Source organism: Corella eumyota, chromosome 7 (genome assembly GCF_963082875.1).
Source record: "Corella eumyota chromosome 7, kaCorEumy4.1, whole genome shotgun sequence".
In the NCBI taxonomy this organism is placed as follows: Eukaryota; Metazoa; Chordata; class Ascidiacea; order Phlebobranchia; family Corellidae; genus Corella; species Corella eumyota.
Window position 1 is genome coordinate 1,765,705 of NC_137496.1, and position 20,714 is coordinate 1,786,418.

The 20,714-nt window shown below is 30.6% G+C and overlaps 4 protein-coding genes and 1 non-coding gene across 6 annotated transcripts; 1 reads left to right on the forward strand and 4 right to left on the reverse strand.

The window, feature by feature from the left end:
• Positions 1-114: 114 nt before the first annotated feature.
• On the reverse strand, positions 115-5,415 carry LOC145759186 (sulfotransferase 6B1-like). 2 transcript variants are annotated; one of them, XM_082572952.1, is made up of 9 exons: positions 5,252-5,415; positions 5,063-5,185; positions 4,768-4,863; positions 4,455-4,561; positions 4,148-4,286; positions 3,916-4,031; positions 3,634-3,790; positions 2,349-3,434; positions 2,160-2,280 (listed from the first exon to the last, which is right to left on the reverse strand). In XM_082572952.1, exons 1-8 carry the CDS (start codon positions 5,343-5,345, stop codon positions 3,322-3,324), a joined length of 945 nt encoding a protein of 314 aa, XP_082429078.1. In that variant the 5' UTR covers positions 5,346-5,415; the 3' UTR covers positions 2,160-2,280; positions 2,349-3,321. The 2 variants fall into 2 exon arrangements, with proteins under 2 accessions (XP_082429076.1, XP_082429078.1); XM_082572950.1 differs by lacking the exons at positions 3,634-3,790; positions 3,916-4,031; positions 4,148-4,286; ... (2 more) ...; positions 5,063-5,185; positions 5,252-5,415 and adding exons at positions 115-376; positions 484-640; positions 1,051-1,166; ... (1 more) ...; positions 1,688-1,794; positions 1,922-2,017 and having other exon boundaries at positions 2,158-2,280; positions 2,349-3,318.
• On the reverse strand, positions 5,415-7,272 carry LOC145759185 (uncharacterized). Its single transcript, XM_082572949.1, has 5 exons — positions 7,062-7,272; positions 6,551-6,770; positions 6,281-6,486; positions 6,027-6,177; positions 5,415-5,908 (listed from the first exon to the last, which is right to left on the reverse strand). The coding sequence occupies exons 1-5, from the start codon at positions 7,234-7,236 to the stop codon at positions 5,656-5,658; spliced, it is 1,005 nt and encodes a 334-aa protein (XP_082429075.1). The 5' UTR covers positions 7,237-7,272; the 3' UTR covers positions 5,415-5,655.
• Positions 7,273-7,570: 298 nt separating this feature from the next.
• LOC145759189 (uncharacterized) lies at positions 7,571-13,794 on the reverse strand. The gene is made up of 17 exons (XM_082572955.1): positions 13,641-13,794; positions 13,225-13,407; positions 12,870-13,027; positions 12,586-12,751; positions 11,980-12,459; positions 11,650-11,801; positions 11,175-11,322; positions 10,808-10,969; positions 10,543-10,689; positions 10,266-10,442; positions 9,951-10,135; positions 9,374-9,600; positions 8,993-9,206; positions 8,587-8,725; positions 8,348-8,522; positions 7,917-8,107; positions 7,571-7,788 (listed from the first exon to the last, which is right to left on the reverse strand). The coding sequence occupies exons 1-17, from the start codon at positions 13,708-13,710 to the stop codon at positions 7,646-7,648; spliced, it is 3,117 nt and encodes a 1,038-aa protein (XP_082429081.1). The 5' UTR covers positions 13,711-13,794; the 3' UTR covers positions 7,571-7,645.
• Positions 13,795-14,317: 523 nt separating this feature from the next.
• On the reverse strand, positions 14,318-18,791 carry LOC145759343 (putative flavin-containing monoamine oxidase A). The gene is made up of 10 exons (XM_082573151.1): positions 18,592-18,791; positions 18,377-18,464; positions 17,979-18,156; positions 17,699-17,813; positions 17,459-17,616; positions 17,280-17,369; positions 16,996-17,199; positions 15,725-15,877; positions 15,193-15,383; positions 14,318-14,943 (listed from the first exon to the last, which is right to left on the reverse strand). Exons 1-10 carry the CDS (start codon positions 18,716-18,718, stop codon positions 14,652-14,654), a joined length of 1,596 nt encoding a protein of 531 aa, XP_082429277.1. The 5' UTR covers positions 18,719-18,791; the 3' UTR covers positions 14,318-14,651.
• Positions 18,792-18,971: 180 nt separating this feature from the next.
• Trnat-ugu (transfer RNA threonine (anticodon UGU)) lies at positions 18,972-19,044 on the forward strand. The gene has a single exon. It is a non-coding gene; the product is annotated as a tRNA-Thr (tRNA).
• The last annotated feature ends 1,670 nt before the right edge of the window (positions 19,045-20,714 follow it).

Below are 20,714 nucleotides of genomic sequence, written 5' to 3' on the forward strand. Positions count from 1 at the left end.
AGCTAGCACCTAACCTAATTTATTAGTACATAAGATAAAAGTTAAAATAAATTAATTTACTACTACAAATCTACAGTGATATGAATTTAGAAAATTTCAGAAACAAAAGGGAGGCATAGAAACTATTTCAACTAATTTATTGCCTATTGAATAAGGTAGGTTTTTAAAATAATTTTGAAGGCAGGTAGATTTGGTTATAACATCTTTTAAAATATTAAATTACTTTTTGTAACCATAATATAATAAATAATTGTTACTTGATCTTATTGACTGTACACAAATTTAATATCTGTTCCTTGAAGTTTTTTCTTTGCAAGTGCGTCCACTGCTTCAGATTGAGCAACTGTAAAATAATTTTTCCAATCTCCCACAATGCCTTAAACAAATAGTAATAGTGTGTAAATTAACCTTACAAAAAAATCTGGCAAAAAAGAACTTATCTTAAAAGTAAATGTACTTTAAAAAAGACATAAAATTACGAACCTTTTCGCATCATGTTAACAGATTTGAACATAGCAGTGTCTTCTTGCAATTTCTTCATGCTTTTCATTGAAGACTTTTCCAACACAAATTTAATTTCATCGTCAGTTTTTTCTAACTCCAAGAAACTAACAATCTTTCTAATTGCAGCTTCAGTGTCCTTTAATACAATATAACAAATCAGAATTATTTTTTTATATATCTATATTTATCTTTGATATGGGAAGGTTGACTTTACAACCCAAACAAAAAGTAACATCAGTTACCCCGGCCCGGTCTCGAGTTGACTTTGGCAGTTCGGGATAATATTAATTATTATTTGATATTTATAAACTGTCAATTAAAGGTTGACTTAGCAGTAGTTCATACGATTAATAGTATCTTACTCAAGAGTGCTACAGCATGAGGGCAGTGGGGATCGAATCAAGGACCTCATGTAGTGAGGACAAGTGTTTTGACCACTACACCACGCTGCTGGTCTGCTGCATAGAATGGTAATCTATTTAATTCGAAACTTATTCAAATCCACCAAAAGCAGATTCTTTAAATTTTTTCTATAAATTTTTGAACCTGTTTCATGCTTTCATATGAAAGGAACAAAACATTCGACTTGTGACGTTGATTGTAATATCCCAACAAGTGATCGAAATACATTTGGCCAGGTCTAACCATTCCACTCATGGTGCCTAAAAGTAAGTTAGATTAGAATAACTTTAGGAAAATTTGGATGTAAACGTATTATGACAACCTATTTAATAGTATTGGGCCAAGTAATTAAACAATTTAGCAAGTAATGCATTTAGTTTTGTTAAAAATAACTGTTAAATACAAATGTATTTACCGTCCATAAAACTAGCAAAAAGAGTTTCCCAATCCATGTTAAAAAGTTTTTCATCTTTCACTAAACCTTTGGGGAAGTTTTTATGAAAGTGATAAAAGGAGACTGCCACATCTTTTGGGTTACGGTAAACATAGATAACCTAAAAAATAAGTTGATGTTAATATATGTGATGATTAATAATGACATCTTATTTAAAAGCCCTTAGAAAAAACCTCTTTATATGAGTGAGAATACTGTAACAGGCAGATATTTGCTACTACCATATTATAATATACAGTCCACAAGGTTTGGTTAAAAATTGTACATGTTACCGTAATTTAAAATACAGCTTAAAATCTGAAATCCTGTAACATAATATTTACTCACTTTAGCTCCAAGCTCTCCATATCTGTCAATGTTCAAGTTAAAATCAGGTTGATGAGTACATAGTACGGTGGGAAATTCAAGCTGGTCAAAAAGTTTAAACATTTCCACTACAATTGTAATATCATTGCGTTAAACACAACTTAAATGTTGGTATTCAAACAAACAAGTGTAAAATTTTAGTTGTACCTAAAATTAAAGTGCCTAAAATGGTGGTACAAAAAAAGAAAAGGGTACCTGGGCCTTGATCCAATACAGCATAATTCATCATAAACTTGTATTGTTCTTCAGTGTATAATAGACTTCTAACTATTTGCATCATCCAATGCGTGCCTTTAATAAATTTAATTGACAATTTTCAGTGTTTTAAGTTACCTTCTACATAATCGTTATTATTCGAACAGGTATTTGTATTCATAGTAAGCATATTTTTTAATACAAGAATTGATTAAGTTCAAGCATAAAGCACTTACCACATTTAGGATAAGTTGCAATGATTACATCACCAGCTTTTGGGTTCCAATTTTCATATGCATATTTAGCGTATTGTGCTTTAAAAGGACCATAGTCTTTTACATTGTTAAACTCTGATATTTCTAAAAAAATACAATATTACCATACAAAAATCACAAATTTATTAAAGAATATTGGCCATCAAACTTACCATTAGGTACATGATCCAGGTTAGTAAAAAATTTTTTCTTTGAAAGCACTTCCAGCAAATCTTTTACTTCAGGTTTTTCTAAAAACTTCTCCATATTCACCATATAAGCAACACAAAATCACTTTTACAAAAAAGCTTAAAAATACGACTTAGAAACCTAAATAGATTTGTTAGTAATTAAACATAATTCAAAACACCATTAAAATATTAAAAACAAAAGGCAATGCAAACAATAAAAGCAAAATAAAAAAAATAACAATAATATACAAGTACATTGATATAATTCTGATTTTACGCTTCACATGGTTTTTAATTTTATTAAAAATAAAAGTCTTCAAGGTTCTCATTACAACTGTTTTCGACCCAACTTGACCAATTGTTAAAATAGAAACAGCTTGTACTATATTTTCCTTAGCTGTCCCCAAAGCTACCTTGTTTTTTTAAACGAAAAAACAATTTTATAAAATTTTTGTAAGTTATATTGAGAAAATTTGTACTACAAGGATTTAAGTACAACTACAAGTTGACATTCAAGTACTTGACAAATATTAAAAAGTATATAATAAGTACATATTTACAAGTATATGAGTTAAATATAAAAGTTAAAACAGAGGTTAGAAATATTTAAAGCTATCCAGCTTATTCATTTTATTATTATGTAAGATAGGGTATAAAAATCAATTTACTTTTCTAATTATTTACTACTATTAAAACTACATAGTTACCACGTAAAACTATACAAGTTAAAAATAAATTGATTATACTAAGTACAAATCTACAGTTATATGAGTTTAAAAATTTACACGAAAGGCAGACATAAAAACTATTTCGATTAATTTTTTCTATATTTAATTTGAATGAGGTAAGCTTTTTTACAGATAATTTAGAAAACAGGTAAATTTAAGTAAAGTACTATTTAAAATATTACAATATGTCCAGCAACCATAACATATTATGTAAATGTTACTTGATCTTATTGACTGTACACAAATTCAATATCTGTTCCTTGAAGTTTTTCTTTTGCAAGTTGATCCAATTCTTCTGATTGAGCAACGGTAAAGTGATTTTTCCAATCTCCTACAATACCTTAAACACATAACAACAGTTTGTTAGAAGGCTTATAATACAGATTCTGCAAAATCTTAAAATTATTTTAAATGTTGGATATTATATTTTAATTTTTTAGTACAACAATCTTTTTGTAAACATACTTTAAACATATCTTAATTCTATTTATATACAAATGTAAGTTCAAACGAAAAAGTTTTAGATATAAACTACAAACCTTTTCGCATCATGTTAACAGATTTCAACAAGGCACTGTTTTCTTGCGCTTTCTTCATACTTTTCATTGAAGATTTTTCCAACACAAACTGAATTTCATCGTCAGTTTTCTCTAAGCCCAAGAAGTTGGCAACTTTTCTGACAGCAGCTTCAGCGTCCTTTTAATACATTTAAACCAATAATAAAACAACATAATGTTTCATTGAATGGTAATATATTAAGTTTATAACGTATGATAATGCACTAACTGCAGATATTTTAAATTTTTTATAAATTTTTGAACCTGTTTCATGCTTTCATATGAAAGGAACAAAACATTTGACTTATGACGTTGATTGTAATATCCCAACAAGTGATCGAAATACATTTGGCCAGGTCTAACCATTCCACTCATGGTGCCTAAAAGTAAGTTAAATCTGCGTTTTTTGTTGAATTTTAATATCGCTAATTTATTATCCTTAATTCCTTAATTTTCAAATCAATCAAAAAAATCAAGTTTCTACAAATATTTTTACCATCCATAAAGCTTGCAAAAAGTGCATCCCAATCCATGTTAAAAAGTTTTTCATCTTTTACCAAACCTTTGGGGAAGTTTTTATGAAAGTGATAAAAGGAAACTGCCACATCTTTTGGGTTACGGTAAACATAGATAACCTATACATAATAAAAATCAAGTAAATATCCAATTTAAAATTATGACTTACAGCTGTAAAGTTGGATCAACACGTTTAAATGAAAAGCATTTAATTTAAAATATTACATGTCACTAAAGTTTAAATTACAGCAAAAAATTTAAAATCCTGTAACGTAACATTTACTTACTTTAGCCCCAAGCTTTTCATATCTGTCAATGTTTACGTTAAAATCAGGTTGGTGGGTAAATAACACACTAGGAAAGTCGAACTGGTCAAAAAGTTTAAACCTTTCCACTACAATAAAATGCAAAATCATTGTGTTAGACACAACTTGAATGGTGGTATGCAAACAAAAAAGTGTATTTAGTTGTACCTTGTACTCCTAATCAAAATGTAAAGTAATTTAAATAGGAATTGAATTGCAAACAAAAATATCACACACCTACATCCAACATAAGTTAAATAGCAGCACAAATAAAAAGAAAAAAATATATAAGTACCAGGGCCTTGATCCAAAATAGAATATTCCTTCATAAATTTGTATTGTTCTTCAGTGTATAAAAGTCTTTTAACTATTTCCATCATCCAGTGCGTGCCTTGATTAAACAAAGTTTACAAATTTTAGTCTACACCATGCTTTATAGGAAAACAAAAGTTTTTTAAATAGCCCAATGATATAAATCGTCCAAACATGCATCTGCATTCATAGTAAGCATATTTTTTACAAAAAATTGTTTATATAAATTTTAGCACTAAAAAGTATAAGGACGGAGCATAACCCAATAATATACTTACCACACTTTGGATAAGTAGCAACTATTACATCCCCAGCTTTTGGGTTCCAGGTTTCAAATGCATATTTAGCAAATTGAGCTTCAAAAGGACCAATGTCTTTAACATCGTTAAACACTGTTATTTCTAAACAAATACATTGTTAGCCATAAAAAATCACATAATTTATATAAAAGTGGCTTTAAAAATTACCATTCACTACACGATCTGGGCCAATGTGAAACCGTTTTGTTGAAAGCACTTCTAACAATTCTTTAACTTCAGGTTTTTCTAAAAACTTTTCCATATTCACCAAATATGCAACACGATTTTTACACTTTTATAAAAACTTTAAAATACAACTTGGTACCTAAATCAAATTCTTTGTGATTAAAAAAGTAATACAAATCACCCGTTAAATATTAAAAACAGAAGGCAATGCAATCAATAAAAACAAAATAAACAATTATAACAATGATGTACAAGTACTTTAATATACTACTGCATTTAGGCTTTACATATTTTGTATTTTAATAAAAATAAAATCTACTAAGTTAGGAAAATATAAAACAACTGTTTTGTTCTACAGAAAACAGCCTTAACAAAGGTTTTTTATTTTATGAGTTTTTGATTGCTGAACCATTTGAGATAACATTAGGAATTACAACTGTGTGTGACCCAACTTGACCATTTGTTAAAATAGAAACGGCTTGGTCTATATTTCCATTAGCTGCCTCCAAGGCCACTACGCTATTTTCAAATGGAAAACCCATTTTATGAAGTTTTTGTAGTTTATATTGAGAAACTGATGCCTGTGAAATAATTGGTGATTCCTGAAATTGACCTAAGTGCAAATGTGGTCTTTCTTTTCTAAAAATAAAAAAACAATTAAAAAATCATTTTGACTATTTTGGATTTTTTAAACTACATATCATCATGCAAAACTTGTCTTGAATTTTTTTTAAACTTTTAATTGTAATTTACTTACACAATATCCCTCTGATAAAAGGGTAATTTATCTGAAGTTCCACTTATATATTTAACGCAAGGTATCCTTTGAAAAATTGGGGAGAAAAATCGATCAACTTTAGTTATTATTGCAGTGGGTAAACCAATCCAATTTCCAAGCCATCGAGAATCTAAAATACAAAAATATAAACAAAATAACCATTAATGCATTTTCTTGCAGAATAAAAATGTTTCTTTAAAATAAAAACCATAACCCAAGCAACTTAAACTTACATAGAATTCCAGAAATGCATCCACACACCCCAAACAACAGATTAAATCTTGGGACCAAAAGTAATGAGAGTACGAGACCAATCCATGGTACCCAGTGTGTTTGTACAATACAGAATAAAAGGACAATTTTCTTCATTTGTGTATTTTTAAACAAAATTACCATTAACCCAAATAAAGGAGAATACATACCAACACCAGCATAAAACCTAAAGTAATTTAAACAAAATGACATATGCAAATATACTTTTAATATAAAAAATATCGACTTACGTTCTGGTTCCAGCAGCATAAAAATCCATTAAAGACAAAACATGTGTAATTAAAACTGATAAAATGGCAGTGATAAAAGATAAGATGAATATAATATACAGTAAACGTAAAGTGCCAGCTTGCTTCTCTGATAAAGTACCAAACATCAGCAATAAAAATATGGAAAGAATCAAAGAAAATACATTTCCATGAAAGAAAACATACAGCAGCAGTCTAGAGACTAAAATAAAACATCTTTTATTGCATAGGCTATCTAAATCTTTTAAAAGAAAACATCTTTTACCTATACTATCTACATTAAAGTAGTTCTAGTATTTACGTAAGCTACGTTTTGACATTCAAAATGAACATTACATATCGGTCTGTCGTTTTCGGTATGCCAAACTTTAAGACGGCTCTAATAGCTATTATATTTCACAAACAGACAGATTTGACACATTCATACACAAATTAACATTGTAAGACCATATTAGACAACATAACGCATTTTAACCTAACCATAAACACTTACCTTCGCCACTGTATAAGATGCTATGTGGAATCAAACAAACTTCCAAGGACGAAACTTGGTAAATATGTTGCAAATAATAACATACTAAAAGCGTGGTTATTAACACGAAACATCCAAATGGAAATGCAGTTAAGAACTCTTTAAACCTTACATATAAACTCTTTGATGATGTCATTACCTAATACCTGAGAAAAGTCACTGAAACAACATGTGGCAATATGTCAACATTAAATATATGCTGAGTAATATGAACACAGCAAATTTTAAGAGGGGTCACGTGATCACGGAAATTTTCCCACGCCCGTTTTTTTGACAGTATGCATTTTTGTAACATTATTTTGCGAATTTTTTTTTATTTGTAAGTATTTTAACACTACTAATACTACCCTAATACATTTAATAAATTCATTTTTAAAGGACCACAATTTCTTGTTGCAGCATACGCATAAATGGTCGTTCTTACAGGGCGTTTACAAAAGCGTAATCGAATTAAACGACAAAAACTTTATTTCCAATAACATAAAAACATGACACAACGTATTTAAATAAATAATATACAATAATAACTCTAGGCATATTAAATTCTAACTAGTTTGGGGCTTAGTAGGAGTAGGACGTTTTGGTTTAGCTGTTGGTTTTCTTTTAGGAGGATTCGTAGGTCGTCTTCTGCGTTGTTGGGCCGGTGTTGGTTTTGATTTTCGTTTTTTTAAAACAAGATGCTTAAGACCTAAATTGATGTATTGTACTAATGTTTAATTGTTTATTTAAATAACTAAAAACATATATTGGTAAGACCATAATGATCTATATTGTAGTTTTATTTAGAACATCCGTAATTGACAAAAACCTACTTACCCGCTACAGCAGATTGAAAACCTGCGTTGTAGTCAATAGCAACTTCATTTTGCTGAATATTTTGACGATTGTCTCTGAATCTGCCTTTAATATCAGGCCCTCCAATCAATGCCCCGTACAATGTAAAGGGATTTGGTTTTGAAGTATGGAAATCAACCCAACTACAAGAAGCTGGCGCAGGACGACATGAACTAAAGGTTTTAAAATTATAAAGCTGTTAAAATAACATAGTCTTTTATTACAACATAATAAATGTTAATATCATAGCAGGAGGTACTTGGTTAGACCATTGCTTCCATACTGCAGCGCACTGTATAAGACGCTTTCAATGGTAAGAACATACCGTCTTCTAATCGGTAGATGAACTATTGGGTGATAGGTAAATAACACCTAAGTTAAAAATATATTTAAAACAAATTTGTTTATTTTACCTTGATCTATGATGCGGTCTTTTGGGAGGATTTTTGCCAAATCCAACAACATAACTTCTACCATCATCACCCAACAGTAAATGAATTTGTTTACGAGACCAAGATATATAAACATCACGACCAGGTAAAGGAGGCTCTAATTGCGAAGCAGCAAGTCCAATCAACGCAGCATTAGCTAAAGATACATTTCAATTTAAGATAAATCAAAAAATTAGATTAAAGATTAATTTAAAATTTACCAGCATATCGATTTGGTGACCATTCGGAAGACCAAAGCATTCCCTTTGGTGTTTTTGGCATTTGCGTCATGACTCTGTTCATATACCTTTCTACACCAAATCGATATATATCCTTTCCTGTCAGATTAGCAAGCAATGCCTAAAATCATATATTTATACAATAGTTAGCTCTTTCGGGGATTTGTATATTTTTTCGTGTCTACTTATTATCAATGAAGCAAGCCTGACATTTTAAAATAATAATTTTGCCTAAGGTTGACCTGTTGATTTTTAAGGACGCTACAACAAAGGAGCAACAAAGATCAAACACAAAACCTTATGTAGTAAAATGCCAAGTGTATTAATCATTACATCATGCTACAAAACATTGGTTTAAAAAACATTCAGTTGTAAATTATATTATTACCTGACATCCAACCATTTTATTATCCCAAGAAAAATCACCGGCAACAATGTGTTGTCCACCGGATAGCAAGTACAATGCTTCAGCATCACTTAAGTAAGTCGCATTTTTTGTAGCTTTGTATAACCATGCTGCAGCCCATATTAACTCATCGTTGTAACCGCTAAAGGATGAATAAAACTCGGCGACTTGTGGAATGGATTTGTGATAGTCTCCTCTGAAATATATTTTTTAAGTTAAAATTGTATAGAAAGAAGTTGTATTTATATCAGTTTAAATTAACAAATTGCCTGTACTAACTAGGTTTAAATTTATCTCCAGTAATAAATGTCTTAAAGTCAATTTAATAGCAAAACATGTTCTGTTAAAAGCAAAACATCTAACCTGTATTTATCAGCAAATTCGTAAAGCTCTTTAGCATGTCTCAGCGCTTCATTAGCAACAGGTCGATGGGTCTTTTTCAATAAAATATAAGCTGAAGCTAGAGCGGCAGCAGTCTCTCCAGCCAACTCACTACCAGGACTTTGACGATTGATTGTATAAACTGGTCTATTAGGGCTGAGTTTTTCAGGTCTGCTCCAAGAGCGATGCTCAGCTCGCCCGTTTCCAACCTTTATAGTAAAAAATCATGATGAGTAAAATTATAATTATATTAACAAATATTCTGCTACATTTAAAGGAAAACAAGCCTGAGTACGTTTTTTCCTTTGATTTTCTTATATTGATTGGGTTTATCAGGAAAGATGTGCTACGTATTTGAGTTAACGACGGGCTCAAGAAAAAATAGTGTGATGGGAATCGAACTAATGGGAATCGAACACAAAGCATTATGGCACTAAACTGATGCCAAAATCGATATACTACAACGGCTCTAAGCCGATAAAAACCTGGCCAATAATTTACATTAAATTTAATATATTTTACAGTAGAAAAAATACACTTTTGATGTTGTTTAACCAACCTGGCCAACTAGCTCATATTTAGAGACATGTGCATTCATAAGATAGTTAACAGGCCACTTAACACCTCCGAGAAACCTGTTTAAATTTCCTGACTCTGTGTAAGCATCGCGAAACATTATACCGCCCCAAGCTAACGTGGTAACGGAGAATGCCATTGGAAAGGTAAACTTGATGTAATCACCAGCTACAAAAATAAAGATATAAGGTAGATTTACTGGTCGTTAACTTTCAGTATGATAAAAATCGCAGGAAATGGCAAGTCGAGACTCTAACAGGGTAAAATAATTAACAAAATTTCAAGCACTTAAACTTACCATCAAACCAACCGCCGCTTAAATCGGTACCAATAATACAACCATCTTTTAAACAAGAATCTCCCCGCCATGGGATTCTGTTATAATTGGGAGGTAATGCACCGGCTCGTTGGGCTTCGTAAAAGAGAATTGATTTATACAGCACTTCATTGTAATCGTACGGCGTCTTGTCCAGAACTATAATGACAAATTTGTTTTAACATATTAACATCTGTACAGCATGTGTAAAGATAACTTATAGTGTTTGTAAGACGACAATACATTCAACATCTACAACCTTTGCCACGTTTCCACTTTAACTTGACTTGACCAGGTTTAATTGGTTTTCTTCCACTTGGAGCTGATCCTTTACATCTTGCGAGATTAGTAGGCCGAGAAGTTGTTCCAATTGGTGCCCTGGTTGTAGGTGTTTTAACTAAATTATCTGTAAAAAGATAAATAGTTTTATTTCTAAATAATGTCCACACTTTCATCATCAAAAATTGTATTGCAAATGCTGATAAATCAACTTTATTCTTTGAAAGATAGAAAATATAAATTACCTTCTTCTTCCTCTTCTTCATTTGTCTCTTCCACATCATCATCAGACTGTTCATTTGCTGATAGAGATGACGTTGAATTTGTCATTAGACTAGGAACTAATCCATTGAACCAGTGAATAGGATCCCCTTTCTCAAATTGGGATGCGCAAAGGTAAACGTAAGCTATGTTGAGTATAACAAAGCAAGTTAAATAATATAATAATTGAAGGCATTTAATGTAAATCTTTTAATACATTTATCTTACAGTCTTAACATATATACACTAACAAAATGATATGGCAAAGTTTAAGTCTGCTACTTTAATGTAAACATTATACAGACTTGGCATAGATGCATTTATAAAGCTGATACCAACTTGCTTACAAACCTTCGGGGTTAACTTCACTAATCGTGTGAAGCTTTGCAATAAAATTGACGTCCAACATCCCAGGATGAAGTTCATCGTTCCATGTATGAGGACCAAACTTCCACATAAATCCACCTTCCTCATAACCATCCACAATAGTGTTCCAAACCTAAAACGTAAGTGCAGTAATATTGACAAATAAAATTTGTATTGGTTTGGTAATCATGCTTCCACAAAATTTGTTGTTGGTGAATTAAGTCATTATGCAGCAAACGTTTAAATGTATAATTAGTAACAATCTTCTTGTTGCTATAAGCAAAAATTTGTTTACATAATTTTACCTTGTTAAATTTTGTTACGTCAATTTTTTGTCATTATTCTTGATAATAAGGCAAAAATAGTTTTTAATAAATCCCAAAGAAAATATTTTATAAAAAGAAAATAGTTGCAAAAAAGTTGATGGTAAAGTGTTTATACCAATGCAACTTGAGTGTACCTGTACTTCGTCAACTTGTTTTTCGAAAACAACAACCACAAGCCAATCCTCAACCACTTCAGTTATTTCCACCACAGCATTGCCACTAAACAACGATTTTCCCTCATCCACCCATCCTTGCTGAGTTCTGTATTTCTTTTCATGTGTTTGCACTTAAAAAACAACAATTAAGTAAACACATGTTACTTGTTTTGCGACTATGATAAAACAACTTGACTATGGCTTAATAGTACATCATTTAAATAACTACTTAAGAATGCAGTATGGAAAAATTTAAAATTAAACCTTATCTAAACAAGGTTAAAGTAGTTACATGTAAAAAAAACTTACTTTTGCAACGCCTTCCATCTATTTCCATTAGTTGAGTTTTGTTAGATACTTGTGCATCGTCTAATGAAACACTTGAGGTTTCAACAGAAGCTGGTTCCGTGGTTAAAACTGTAACTGGATTTAAGGTACTGGCAACCGTAGTGGAATTGGTTGTAGTAACTTCATCAGTTGTTATTGTAGATACAGTTGTGGTAGACTCAGTTGGAGCTTTAAATTGAAAATTTATCAGAATCTTGGCAGGTCCGTTTTCAGATTGTTGAATGGAAGTTGTGACTGGATCAGTAGTTGTTGGTACTTCAGGAACGGTTACCCGTCTCACGATAGCAGGTTGAGTTGTGGTAGTAGGTTCAGGTGTGGTGGTGGTTGTAGTTGTTGGAGGGGGTGTTGTAAAAGGGGGGAATTCTTTTAATAACGGCATTGGATCGGGCGGTACATAGCAGGTAGCGTCGCCTATGCGATGATCATACATACCGACGTACCCTTTAAAACATTCCAATTGTATTTATTAAAGTACATGGGATCCAACAGCAACAGGCAAACAGTATACCTGACAGACTTACTATATCATAATACAAAATATGAAATAACTCATTTAAAAACACTTACCTCGTTCAGGATTCCCTCCTTCGACTTGGTCCACCACAAATAAAGCAGAAAACTGTGATCCTTGTGCAGTAAGGTTGTTGTTGTGAGGTAAGTTGTTGATCGTAAATGCATGTCGAGTAACAGAGACTGTGGTGGGCTCCATACCCCAAGATGATAACTGTGCATTCTATAATTAATAAGTTAGGTAAGTTACAGGCTAGCCTATAAAAGCAATAACATGGCGTAATTAGTATTTTTTTTAGTAATAAATAGGGGGGTTGGGTGGAATTGAACTGGCAACTCACAGGTCCAAGTCCACGATCAAACACAAGGACTATGGACCAACCATCAATGATTTTGGTCGGAACATTTCTAAACTGCACCAATCCCGCAAAACCTCTGGGCCACTCGTCAACAATCGTTAATTTTGCGTCGTCGAAATCAGGTCTTGTGCAGATTTTCTCTAAAAAAGTGTTTAATTTTAAAATAAACTTGGTAGAACGAGCCTTAATTTGTTTTGTGTTGGCTCTATAAAATGTTTTATGTCGTTAAGTGGGTAATAATAAGATAGCTTACCAAAGGGGTCTATAACAAATAAAATACTACAAGTTACAGGGCGGTTTAAACGATTTTAAAACATTAGTTTTGTAAGTAACTTACTGTTACAAATTGCATTTCTTCCCGTCCAAATACATAGGTCGTTAAAACATCTGCATTGCCGCGATGAGGAGTTTTGCGTGTAGCCTTCTTTACACGACGTTGTACAAATTGATCCCTTCCTGCTACCTCTTGTACAACCTGATATTACACCATTCCTAGGAGTTGTTAATAAGCGACAACTACCTAAACGTGCAAAGTCGATAAAATTAAGCTTTATTTGATGTTAATACTCAGCTTGGTGATGTTTATATACTAAACTAATGGACTGTAAACCACATTTTGGCTTTAACATAAAGTTGGTAATAAATAATAAACATTCAATACTGGGTTATATTGATAAGCTAAGTATATGTTACTTACTTAACTTTATTATCCATATTTACCCAATAAAACTTTAAAGTTAAAAAAATGCTAACCTTGTGCAAATGTTTCTGTTAATAAAGCTGTTATTATTCCTGCAGTAAGAAGTATAACTGAAAAATTCATTTCTTCTAAATTGATATTCTTTAATACATTAACTTTGTAATCTTTTTTCCAATATTCAAGCAGTTGTTAGTAGTTTGATCTGAATCGAACAAGTGTTAATAAAACTAGGTATGAACACGTTAGGATTTAGCTTAAGGCTATTTACTTACTATTTAAGGAACACTCTCAATCGTCATCGTGATTTTATCATATTTAATTGGAGTTTTATTACCCAAAAATAAGGGCTTAAAATACATAAATTTTATATGTTATAATATCTATGAGAGTTGCTTTAAAAGAATCATCCTGCTTTGCCTTAATTATAAAGATATTACACTCTGCAAATATAAGTTAAACTTTGACATAAAAATTTACATATAATTTTATTAAGTCTGCTTAGTACCAAACCACTTTAAAGTCATGTTAGATTGTATTTAATTTCTTACTTACATGTTCTGACCTGCTTTGCCTTGAAACTGAAACTGGATTGAATAAAAATTTGAGTTTATTCTACCATTAACCTTTTGGGATCAACGTTATAGGCTACCTTTAATATATATAGAACGACTGAGCTGTATATATTTAAACTGATCTAAAACAAACTGCAGAAAATAAAAAAATTTATAAATTAAGATTTAATTAAAAATGAATTAGTAAAATAACAATCTCTATAAATATCTACAGCCATTGCGCGAGTAACCGAGAACTTTACAGCATAGATAGTACAATATAAACTAAATAATAATTAAAAAATAATTTAAAATTACTAAAATTAGAGTATCTACAGTGAATTAAAAAATAAAACGTTAAACGAAATTTAAATATCTAACAGCATTGTATAAAAATACATCTTTAAAATCAAAAACTGTTTTAAAATCTTATAGTAGCAAATATCCTGAATAAAGTACGTTGAAAAATCACACTGATCGCGAATTTACAAAATTAAATTATATGAAATATTATTAGCAGGTTTTCTTCGCAAAATGACGATAGGCAAAATAACCACATCCTATTAATGCACTCACAAGCACTACTCTTTTAGTTACATATATTACAGAAGAATATTTTGAAGATGAACTTAATTTTGTAATGAAAACACTCGATGGCTCGTTGGTAAATGATAAAGATTTTACAGCACCTTTTTCTAAACTTAACCTAGTATAAACTTTGTCTGCTTCCCTGTATCCTGATTCTATTCCACCGTCAATGTAACCCATCCACTTCTGTGCTGTTTCGGTCCCAGCCCAATGTACCCTTAGTAAAAAAATATATAATAATATTGAAAGAGAATTTTTTCACATTTATGCTCTAAATGAGTATGCTAAAATGTTTTTTAGCGCATAGTGTTTAAGTTTAACTTTAAAATGTTTTTGTTATAATAAAATCCTGGTATTATGGATAAGAATTTACAATCTTACTTCACAAGGTTCTCGGTTCGATTCCCAATGATTTCTTGGTTCGATTCCCAATGATTTCAAAATTCATTAAGTTGAATAAATATACCTGTCAAAAGGCCTTCTCATTGCTTCGTGGTAATAAGAAAGACAGCCTGGTTGCATAACATCAACTGGACAACCACCATTGTAAGGCTCCTTACACCAATCCTTATCAGTATAATGAATCAATTCAGTTCTGCTTTGTTCTCCAAACATGGCAACAAAAGTTTTTAAAACAGCCTCCCTTCTTTCCTCTTGCTATAAAAAATGTTAATGCATATATATACTTCTATAAGCTTAAATGACACATTGATTACAAATATAATGACCGGCAGCGTGGTGTGGTGGTAAGAACACTTACTTCACCAGCATGAGGTTGAGGCTTCAATCCCCACTGCTCTTATGCTGTAGCGCCCAGCACTTAATTAGCAGCATAATTACCAGCAATTATAATCTATATAATATCCCAAACTGTTAAAGGCAACTTCAGACTGGGTCGGAGTAACTGATGTTACTCTATGTTTAGGGCACGCATTCCATCTTTTCACACCAAGGATAAAGATATATATTTAAAAAAATAATAATATTCAATTTGTTACGGTTTTTTCTGTCCAGTATAATGCATGCTCCCCTCCAATAAAAGCCACCAGAGCTGGATTTCCTTTTGATGTTGTTGCATCACAAGTAAAACTAAGTGGCCCAACACAGCTGTTCTCTGAAGTCATAGTTGCTTCACCAGATTTTCCATTAGTCTTAAAAAAAGAAAATTGTTTTGATTATTTAAAATGTTTGTAAATAACAACATAAGAGGTATAACATACAAGGTATTCTACAAAAATGCAAACATTTGCAGCTATATTACATTAACAATAGATAACAAAATACTGTTGTAAAAGCATAGGTGGGCACAGTTAACCGAGAAAGTAACTTCGTTAAGTGATAATTCGTTACATAGTACATTAACTTCGTTAACGTTAATAAGTTAAATTAAACAAAATGTAACGGTAGTTATCGATAACCGTTAACGTTAAAATTTAAATAAAACAAATAAAGAAACGACCGTATTTAAAAAAAAGCAGTTTTTATCTTAGTTGATATTTTAACTACACGAACGTAAGTTTAGATGACGTTTTAAAAACTGAAAGAATGCCCACATAACAACGGCTGGATGGTAGTCGCATACTTGTTTAAAATTGAAACGATTAAACCCAATAAACGGCAAAATAAAACATATATATTTTTATATTACCATGGTGAACTTGTAAAAATATTAAATTAACGGACTTAAATTAACGGAAGCACAATTTAACGAAAGCTAACAGGTTCGTTAACGATTTTTAAAGTTAACTTAAAAGTTAAATTTTATCGAAAAATTTAACTTCGTTAATTAACGATTAACGCATTAACGGTTTAGTGCCCACCTTTGTGTAAAAGCGATTTACATATGTATTTGTCAATCTATTAGTCAACTAAAACTGTAAATATATACGTGATAATATTTTAATGTATTGACTTAAACATGCTGAAACAACATTATTGTTAATCATTAATGCAAAACAAACAGGACTTTCATAAGGTTTAAATTCCGCCATTACTCATACCATAAACTGAACGACTTCCTGGTTATTTGCAGATTGTTTTGTTAATTGCAAGCAATATAAGAAAAGCCTTTAAGTTTTAAAACAAAGTCAAAAGTACAATTAAAAGTTAATAAATATAATTGAAATCATTCAATATAAAAATTGACTTAAAACATGATGTTAACATTTTACTACAAGTACTTAGAATGTCAAATCTAAAAAACATGTAATATAAGTGTGTTATGCCTTTTATTATTGTAATAACATGTTTACCTTTTTAACAAACTTACCTTCCAAAAACAAGTCTGATAAGTTGCAATGCATTTGATCATATAACCAACAGGAGACCTAAGTCCTAGTTGATATCTATCGGAAGGCAGTTGTGGATTAAATTGAATTTGATTCACAAGATGTATTGGAATTGCACAAATAACAACTCTTGTAGAAAAATTCATTCCCCCTTTGGTCGTTACTATTACTTCATTATCACCACTCTATATAAAAGTTGCAAACTTTACAGAAATTGGAATAAGACAGTTTTTAGTTTTGTTTACGTTTTAAAAAATGTTGTAACCTGGTCTATAGAAACTACTGGATCTCCTTTGATAATTGCATCAGCCCCAAGATGATCTTTAAGTTTATATACAAGATGGCTAGCAGCACCCTATTATTTTCAATTAATAAAACAATTAGATAATACAAATTGCATAAAACATAAATGATGAAATGTCGTAAAAAATTAAATATAACTACCACGACTTTAAATTCCTGAGCATCCCCTTTGCTTGAGTCAATTAATCTTGTAATACCACCGGCAAGTGAACAGTAATACAGAAAATAAAAGAACGACAATTGATGTAATTCAACTCCAAATACAGTTCGCATTGCACAGGCTAGCACCTCCTTTGTAGCTAAAAACCATTCAATATGTAATCTGTCATATAAACATGTTTCTATACTTAAAGGGGATTCAATTTACTTTGTGAGCCTTACCATTGAACATGCAAAATTCATCAAAAAAATTTAAAATAGTCATTCTATCCCACTTGGCAGCATTTTTACATTGGAGCGGATTGCCGGGAATTATTTCAGTAATAAGTGATTCCATCTTTAAAAAGTAAACAAAAAAAGAAAATAAAACAATCATATTAAATATTAGTGCATTAAGCAAAGGTAAAAAGTAAAACATTAGTGCTCATTATAAGCTGTGATTTAGTTTTTTTGACAGCATTAATACATTGTTAATTAAATCTTTATAACTAAATCAAAAAACCTTTTTTACAGTTCGATCAAGATCAACCAGCTCAAAAATACTAAGCGCAGGATAGAGTCCGGCGTAGGTTCGAACATCGTCAAAACTTTTCATGATCATTGTTTTTCTTCCTTCTGAGTATTGTGGATAAATACCCATACCAAACTCTTCTAAAAGGTTCATCACATATGTTTGAGAGCTAATTTAAAGAAATAATCATCAATTACAATATCCTATAATTTTACTAACTATTAAATAGGTTTTATAGTTATATATCAATTAAATACCAAACAATGCATAGAGTATAAACACGGTGTGAAAAGTATAGGCAATATTATAGGCCCTAATCTGACACTTATAGTGCAACTATCTGACACTTATAGTGTACAAAAAAAATCCTAAATAATGTTCATGTTTACCTTGACACCCATTGACCTCCTAGATCCCAATCATCCTGACCTGATGCTGCAGGCAGGGATTCATGGTACACCCTTCCTCCTATTCTATCTAAATAAAGGTCATTTCCACCATTATAACAAACACCATATACCCACAATACATTAAGTCAGGTGCTGTTTAAACACGTTAAAGTATTTAACTAATCGTACTATTATAATAGATAAATCGGTCCTACCTTTTGCTTCCAGCATAACCACGTTTAAAGAGTTATTTGACGCATTTTTTAATCGATATGCCGCTGATAATCCAGAAATTCCAGCTCCAATTATAACTACGTCCACTTTTTTGTCGTATTTTTGCATTTTGTTCCAGATTTAAAGGTTAAACTTGCAATAAAAATGCTATAAGCTGAACAAAAGTAGAGATCCTTACCCTCTTAACGCTGTTTACCGACTGAGGTTTAAAATTGTTTTCCCTTTTTTTCGTAATTCTCTCATTTATTTACTTTTTTTGTAATTCTCTTATTCATGTTATTCTCTCAATTTCCTTTTTTCGTTATTCTCTCAAATATCCTAAATCTCGATTAAGTAAAAATCTAAGGCACTTCAGTAATGTGCCGCCATAGCTCAGGGGTTAGAGCACTGGTCTTGTAAACCAGGGGTCGTGAGTTCGATTCTCACTGGTGGCTTTTTGTTTTAAATTTAATCAAATTTAAAAAAATTGTGAGTAACATCGAACAATTTACAATGTAATATCGAACAATTCACAATGTAAAGTTATGACTTAAATACATGAAAATAACATAAAACGTGTTTAATAATTTCGCCATATAATAAAAGTTAATATTAGCAAAAACGTATCGAAACTACATTATTTTAATAATATCATTTAATAAGCTATATTGGGATTTAAAAGCCAGCATGATGCTGCAATCTTTTTAAGTAAGATAAAACTTTCCATTTGATCAAAATTTAATTAAATTGTGATTTAAATTTCTCAAAATAATACAAAAATTTCCAGACTGAAAATTTGGATCGACAGTTCAAAGTGGGCTTTAAGACCTTCAATTGAATTATATTCCCCTAATGGACTTGCTAATGTCGACAATTCTATATAAAGTTGTTAATCTTTATAAACTATGTAAAAAAGTTAATATCTATTTAAACAAGAACATAAAAGGTATGACCGCGATAGGTGCAACATTTACTCATTTTTCATTCTTTATATCAAGTTAAAAATAGTGTTAGGTTATTTTAAGGCTAACACATAAGACTATGTATGGTAACAAATGTTAATGATGTAATTTAGGCCTGGTTGATAAATAGACATAACAGGTGTTACCGCAATAGGTGCTATATTTTCACATTTTCCTCTTTCAAAATAATGAGAATGGTTTAAGGTTAACTAAAGGACAACATAAGACTTTGTCTTGCGATACGCGCTAACTATGTAACTAGGTGTAACTGATTTTTTATTTCAATCTTTATAAGAGATGACTAAACGTCAAACAATACTTTCGAAACTTGCAGTAGCAAACAAAAACTGGTGTTCCAACCAAGCTTAATTTTATACCCTAAAAAAGACAGCACAGGTACAAATTTATTATTAAAATTCTCTGATATAATCCCTTGCAAAAATATAGGGAATTGTATTTAGTCGTAAATATTACCATAAAAGTTGTTTTGGGTTAAAAAAGTGAATCACTTCAAATAAAAAGCTTTTTAGCAGGGCGTTGTCTTTTATTAAATTACTTTTAATTTTTCTTAAATCAACACAATTTCAATTGAAAATTTCCAATTCGTATAAATAGCTGTAAAAATAAACATTCAAAAAATATTTACTCTTAATTTACATAGCTCTATGATTTACCTGCGCGGGAATTTGCTTATTTGCATACTTAGAAATTGTAAAAAATAAATGAATTACCTTTCGTAGTTTAACATTTCAAAAAAAGAAAAATCATTTTTGGAATTTTACCATATTACAATTTCAATGGAAATCTTTCAAAAAAATTTACTTGCTTTACATTCTAGTTTTTTTTCAATAAAAGTACACATTAAGATTTTTTTAAATGCCTATACAAATATTTAATAAAAGCAAAATATTTGAATTTAAAATAAATTAATCACATTTTAATATTTTCAATGAAATTTGTCTGAAAGTCCATTTATTCTAGGTAGTAAAAAATCGTGTAAAGTTGTAAAAAATTACTACAAATAATATGCACGACATAACGACACAAATAATCAAAAAACGTTATTACAAATTTGTCATAAATTTATCAAATATTGCTTAGTAACAATCATTTAAAAGATAATGCTGCTGTAATTTAAACTATCAAAAAAATAATTTTTAAAG

Bases quoted from the DNA above. Each gene is read 5' to 3' on its own strand.
- LOC145759185 (XM_082572949.1), bottom strand. From the start codon at position 7,236: ATGACATCATCAAAGAGTTTATATGTAAGGTTTAAAGAGTTCTTAACT. The intron at 6,771-7,061 runs GTAAGTGTTTAT...GTTTTATTTTAG, and splicing joins CATCTTATACAGTGGCGAAG to TCTCTAGACTGCTGCTGTAT. The intron at 6,178-6,280 runs GTAAGTTTAAGT...TTTGTATTTTAG, and splicing joins ATGCATTTCTGGAATTCTAT to ATTCTCGATGGCTTGGAAAT.
- LOC145759343 (XM_082573151.1), bottom strand. From the start codon at position 18,718: ATGCAAAAATACGACAAAAAAGTGGACGTAGTTATAATTGGAGCTGGA. The intron at 17,370-17,458 runs GTAGTTATATTT...TGAAAATAATAG, and splicing joins CTCAGGAATTTAAAGTCGTG to GGTGCTGCTAGCCATCTTGT. The intron at 14,944-15,192 runs GTATATTTATTC...TTTTTTACTAAG, and splicing joins ATGAGAAGGCCTTTTGACAG to GGTACATTGGGCTGGGACCG.
- LOC145759186 (XM_082572950.1), bottom strand. From the start codon at position 2,451: ATGGTGAATATGGAGAAGTTTTTAGAAAAACCTGAAGTAAAAGATTTG. The intron at 1,795-1,921 runs GTACCCTTTTCT...TTACAATTGTAG, and splicing joins TGTATTGGATCAAGGCCCAG to TGGAAATGTTTAAACTTTTT. The intron at 1,461-1,687 runs GTGAGTAAATAT...CTTATTTTTTAG, and splicing joins ATGGAGAGCTTGGAGCTAAA to GTTATCTATGTTTACCGTAA.
- LOC145759189 (XM_082572955.1), bottom strand. From the start codon at position 13,710: ATGAATTTTTCAGTTATACTTCTTACTGCAGGAATAATAACAGCTTTA. The intron at 10,690-10,807 runs GTAATTTATATT...ATCTTTTTACAG, and splicing joins TGAAGAAGAGGAAGAAGAAG to ATAATTTAGTTAAAACACCT. The intron at 10,443-10,542 runs GTTGTAGATGTT...TTGTCATTATAG, and splicing joins AAAGTGGAAACGTGGCAAAG to TTCTGGACAAGACGCCGTAC.